Source organism: Onychostruthus taczanowskii, unplaced genomic scaffold (genome assembly GCF_017590055.1).
Source record: "Onychostruthus taczanowskii isolate IOZ18803 unplaced genomic scaffold, ASM1759005v1 scaffold279, whole genome shotgun sequence".
Classification (NCBI taxonomy): domain Eukaryota; kingdom Metazoa; phylum Chordata; class Aves; order Passeriformes; family Passeridae; genus Onychostruthus; species Onychostruthus taczanowskii.
In genome coordinates, this window is record NW_024500117.1 from 123,315 (window position 1) to 128,434 (window position 5,120).

The 5,120-nt window shown below is 47.4% G+C and overlaps 1 protein-coding gene across 1 annotated transcript; it reads right to left on the reverse strand.

The window, feature by feature from the left end:
• Nucleotides 1–2,730: 2,730 nt before the first annotated feature.
• Nucleotides 2,731–4,759, reverse strand: LOC121337566 (ETS-related transcription factor Elf-1-like; the record flags this gene model as incomplete). Its single annotated transcript, XM_041407708.1, is given in 3 exon segments — nucleotides 2,731–3,408; nucleotides 3,502–3,617; nucleotides 4,633–4,759. Coding segments are annotated over 3 exon segments (569 nt in total), but the record flags the coding sequence as incomplete, so codon positions are not given.
• Between the last annotated feature and the right edge of the window lie 361 nt (nucleotides 4,760–5,120).

The window sequence follows — 5,120 nt, forward strand, 5'->3', positions numbered from 1 at the left end:
GGAAATGGAGGGAAAAGGGGGGGAAAAGTGAAAAATGGGGGAAAAGGGGGAAAAAAGGGGGGAAAGGTGAAAAAAAGGGGGGAATGGTGAAAAAAAGTGGGGGGAACAGGGTGAAAAGGGGGGGAAAGGGGGAAAATGTGAAAAAAAGAGGGAAAAGGGGGAAAAAGGGGTGAAAAAGGGGGGAAAAAGGCGGGAAAAGGGGGAGAAAGGGGGGGAAAAGGTGAAAAAAGGGGTGAAAATAGGGGGAAAAACGGGAGAAAGGGGGAGAAAAGGGGGAAAGGGGGAAAAGGGGGGAAAAAGGGGAGAAAAGGGGGAAGAAAGGGGGGAAAAATGTGGGGAAAAGAAGGGGAACAGAGTTAGGGGATTTAGGGATTGGCGGGTTGGAGGCTGGGGAGCTGTGGGAAGAGTTGGCTGAAGTTCGTGGGGATAGTCTGGAAATGCGTGGAAGTATTTCAAGTGGGGATGGCATCAGTCCATGGAAACGTCTGAAATATCCATGGGAAAAACCCAAATATCCACGGAAATATCTCAAATACTCATTAAAACCACTTCTCTGAGGGGGAAACTCATCAATCCATGGAAATGTCTGAAATATCATGGGAAAAAACTCAAATATCCATGAAAATATCTCATCTGAGAGGGCATCTCAGCAATCCATGGAAATGTCTCCCAATATCCATAAAAATCCATGGAAATATCTCCAATGTCCATGGAAACCTCTTCTCTGAGGGGGAATTTCATCAATCCATGGGAATGGCTGAAACATCCATGGAAATATGCCCAATATCCACGGAAATATCTCGGATATCCACAAAAACCTCTCCTCTGAGGGGGGAATCTCATCAATCCACGGAACTACCTCAAAGACCCACAAAAACATCTCAAATTCCCACCCAAATCTCTCCTATTTCCACCAAAAAAACCTCCGTGCAGGAGGGGAAAATCCTGGAGAAAACCCCCAAATTCCAGGTTTGCTGTCCTAACCCCCACCCCGTCGGGAATGAAAAGGGCTGGGATTAACCAAGAGCGTTCCAAATTCTACCAAATTTTTTTTTCCAAGTGCCCCAGGGACAGGAGGGATCAGGAGAGGGAGCTGGGAACTGCCCGGACTCGTTTGCTCCCAGTTAATTACGGAATTACAGCTCCAGACACATCTTCCCACCCCCGTTCCTTGGCTTGGAAAAGACATTCCCTCCTCCCCTCAAAAAAAAAAAAAAAGAAAATAAAACAAACCCCAGCAGGGCCCACACAGGTGAAGGAGACACCAACACCTGGAGGAATTTTTCCCTTTCTTTTTTTTTTTTTGGCCTTCCCGGAGCCTTGGAAAAACAAAACCTCAGTGATTCCCTCAGGGAGGGGAGGCAGCCCTGGAGATGGCGCCGGACAGAGGCTCCAGCCTGGAAAAATCCCTTTTTTCTCCACACAGAACCTGCTTTTATCCCTATTTTCCCTGCTGGGTTGGTGTTCCAGGCTCTACCCTGGAGGCTGCATCAGGATCCTCCAAATCGGGACTTTTTTGTGGAGAAAAGTTTGGAATTTTTGGGAACAACGACTTGCAGACAGTTCTTTTATCTTTATGGATTCAATAATCACCAATTTCCCCACTTTTCCTGCTTTTTTACCCTGCTGGATCAGCCTTGCAGGCTCTTCCCTGCAGCAGCTCGTGCCAGGCCCAGCTCCTCTAAACTGAGATTTTGTGAGGAGAAAAGTGTGGTATTTCTGGGAATATCGACTTCCAGAGGGTTTTTGTATCTTTATGGATTCAATAATCACCAATTTCCCCACTTTTTCTGCTTTTTTACCGTGCTGGATCAGCCTTGCAGGCTCTTCCCTGCAGCAGCTCGTGCCAGGCCCAGCTCCTCTAAACTGAGATTTTGTGAGGAGAAAAGTTTGGAATTTCTGGGAATATTGACTTCCAGAGGAGCTTTCTGTTTTTATGGATTCAATAATCACCAATTTCCCCACTTTCCCTGCTTTTTACCCTGTTTTTTTCCCTGCTGGACTGGCCTTCCAGGCTTTGTCTGCAGCAGAGCGTGCCAGGCCGGGCTCCTCTAAACTGAGATTTTGTGAGGAGAAAAGTTTGGAATTTCTGGGAATATCGACTTCCAGAGGGTTTTTCTGTCTTTATGGATTGAATAATCACCAATTTCCCCACTTTTTCTGCTTTTTTACCCCGCTGGATCAGCCTTGCAGGCTCTTCCCTGCAGCACCTCGTGCCAGGCCCAGCTCCTCTAAACCGAGATTTTGTGAGGAGAAAAGTTTGGAATTTCTGGGAATATCGACTTCCAGAGGGTTTTTCTGTCTTTATGGATTGAATAATCACCAATTTCCCCACTTTTTCTGCTTTTTTACCCCGCTGGATCAGCCTTGCAGGCTCTTCCCTGCAGCACCTCGTGCCAGGCCCAGCTCCTCTAAACCGAGATTTTGTGAGGAGAAAAGTTTGGAATTTCTGGGAATATCGACTTCCAGAGGGTTTTTCTGTCTTTATGGATTGAATAATCACCAATTTCCCCACTTTTTCTGCTTTTTTACCCCGCTGGATCAGCCTTGCAGGCTCTTCCCTGCAGCACCTCGTGCCAGGCCCAGCTCCTCTAAACCGAGATTTTGTGAGGAGAAAAGTTTGGAATTTCTGGGAATATCGACTTCCAGAGGGTTTTTCTGTCTTTATGGATTCAATAATCACCAATTTCCCCACTTTTTCTGCTTTTTTTGCCTGCTGAACTGGCCTTTCAGGCTTTGCCTGCAGCAGAGTGTGCCAGGCCCAGCTCCTCTAAATCGAGATTTTGTGAGGAGAAAAGTTTGGAATTTCTGGGAATATCGACTTCCAGAGGAGCTTTCTGTTTTTATGGATTCATTTTCCCACCGTGCCTGGAAGGGGACAATCCCCCAGCTGCAGGAATTTGGCTCTTAGGGGCTTTAATTCCATTGAAAATCCCCTTGGAAAGACTCCTTTCCCAAGAAACCGCTGCTGACTCCAGGATAAACCTGGCAAAACTATTTTAGGGCAAAAAAGGGACATTTATGCTCCATTCCCAAACTCTTCCTCATTATCCTCTCTCCTCCAGAGAAATATTTATGATTTTTAGTCAAAATCCAAGGAATTCCTGGTTTCCTCCAGGACCGCTGCAATCCTTAAAGAATTCCTCCCAACTCTGGGGCAGGAACGGGTTAAAAAAGAGCAAATTCTGGTTGAAAAGGAGTGGGAAAAGGGGGAGAGAAGGGAGAAAAAGCCGTGGATTTGTACAAGGCCCCATAAACTCACCTGAGCCACGCCAGGATTGCATCCCAAGGCTGATCCTCTTATCCCACAAATCCCAACAATCCCCGGGGAAAGATAAACCCTGAGCCCACATCCCCCACTGCAGCCGGGATTTGCTCCCAGGTTTTGGCTTTTTTTATCCAGGCTGGCTGTGGAAAAAAACAAATTCCACATTCCTGGGGGTTTTTTTTGGGGGGTTCCCCCCCCCCACCCCATTCCCAGCTGGAATTCCCGGGGCTCACCGTTGGGCCGGATGTTGATGAAGGGATAATTGGGCATCACCAGCTTGTTGAAGTTGAATTTGTAGGTGAATCTTTTGCCCTTGGTCTTGTGCAGGATCCTCTTGTTGTAGTAATATCTGGGAATAGATTTTTAAAAAATGGAAAAGACCTGATTGAAGCACCCAAAAATCCAGAATTCCTTCCTAATTCCTGAGAGATTCCTTCCTAAAATGCTGTTTAACCAAAATGTGGGATTCTGGAATGGTTTGGGTTGGAATGATCTTAAATATTAAATAGCCTTAAAAAACCAGAATTCCTGAAGAATTCCTTCCTAATTTCCTGTTTAAACCAAAATATGGAATTCTGGGGTGATTTGGATTGGAAAGAGCTCAAATATCCTTATAAAACCAGAATTTCTGAAGAATTCCTTCCTAATTTCCTGTTCAAACCAGAATATGGAACTCTGGGATGGTTTGGGTTGGAAAGAGCTCATATATCCTTAAAAAACCAGAATTTCTGAGGAATTCCTTCCTAATTTCCTGCTCAAATACCCTTAAACATCCAGAATTCCAGAGGAATTCCTTCCTAATTTCCTGTTTAAACGAAAATATGGAATTCTGGGGTGGTTTGGGTTGGAAAGAGCTCAAACATCCTCAAAAATCCAGGGCCAGGGGCAGCTCCCACATTCCCAGGTCGCACCAAGCTGGAACTGGGCACTCCCAGGGATGGGAAATCCACGGAATGACCTGGACCAGGGAAAGATTTATCCCTAAAACCCCATCTGATGGAATCCTGGAGCATTTTTGGGGTGGAAAAAGGACCTTAAACCCAACCGCAACCCCACCACCCCAGACCCTGAGGGACGAGCCACGCTGGATGTCATCACCGCGACATCCCACTTAAAAACCCCAAAATTCCATGGAAAAAAAAGGGGAAAAACCCCAAATTCCACCGACCTGAGGGCCTGGTTGAGCTTGTACTTCACGTGGGATCTGCATTTCTGGTGTCCCCAGAGCTGGGCCACCAAAACCCAGAGCTGGGCCAATCCCACCACCCCAAACCCTGAGGGACAAGCCATGGGGGATGCCATCACCCTGACATCTCACTAAAAAACCCCAAAATTCTGGGGGAAAAACCCCAAATTCTGTTGACCTGAGGGCTCAGTTGAGCTTGTTGTACTTCATGTGGGGTTTGCATTTCTGGTGCCCCCAGAGCCGGGCCACCAAAACCCAACCCCTGAGGGACGAGCCACGCGGGATGCCATCACCGCGACATCCCACTTAAAAACCCCAAATTTCCATGAAAAAAAAAAGGGAAAAAACCCCAAATTTCACCGACCTGAGGGCCTGGTTGAGCTTGTCCTAGTTCACCTGGGGCATCCCCAGAGCTGGGCCACCAAAACCCACCCCCAGTCCCACCAACCCAACCCCTGAGGCAGGAGCCAACACCACCCTGACATTTCACCTAAAAACCCCAACTTTCCATGGAAAAAAAAGGGAAAACACCCCAAATTCTGCTAACCTGAGGGCTCAGGTGAGCTTGTTGTACTTCATGTGGGGTTCGCATTTCGGGTGTCCGCAGAGCTGGGCCACCAAACCCCACCCCCAGTCCCACCAACCCAACCCCTGAGGCAGGAGCCA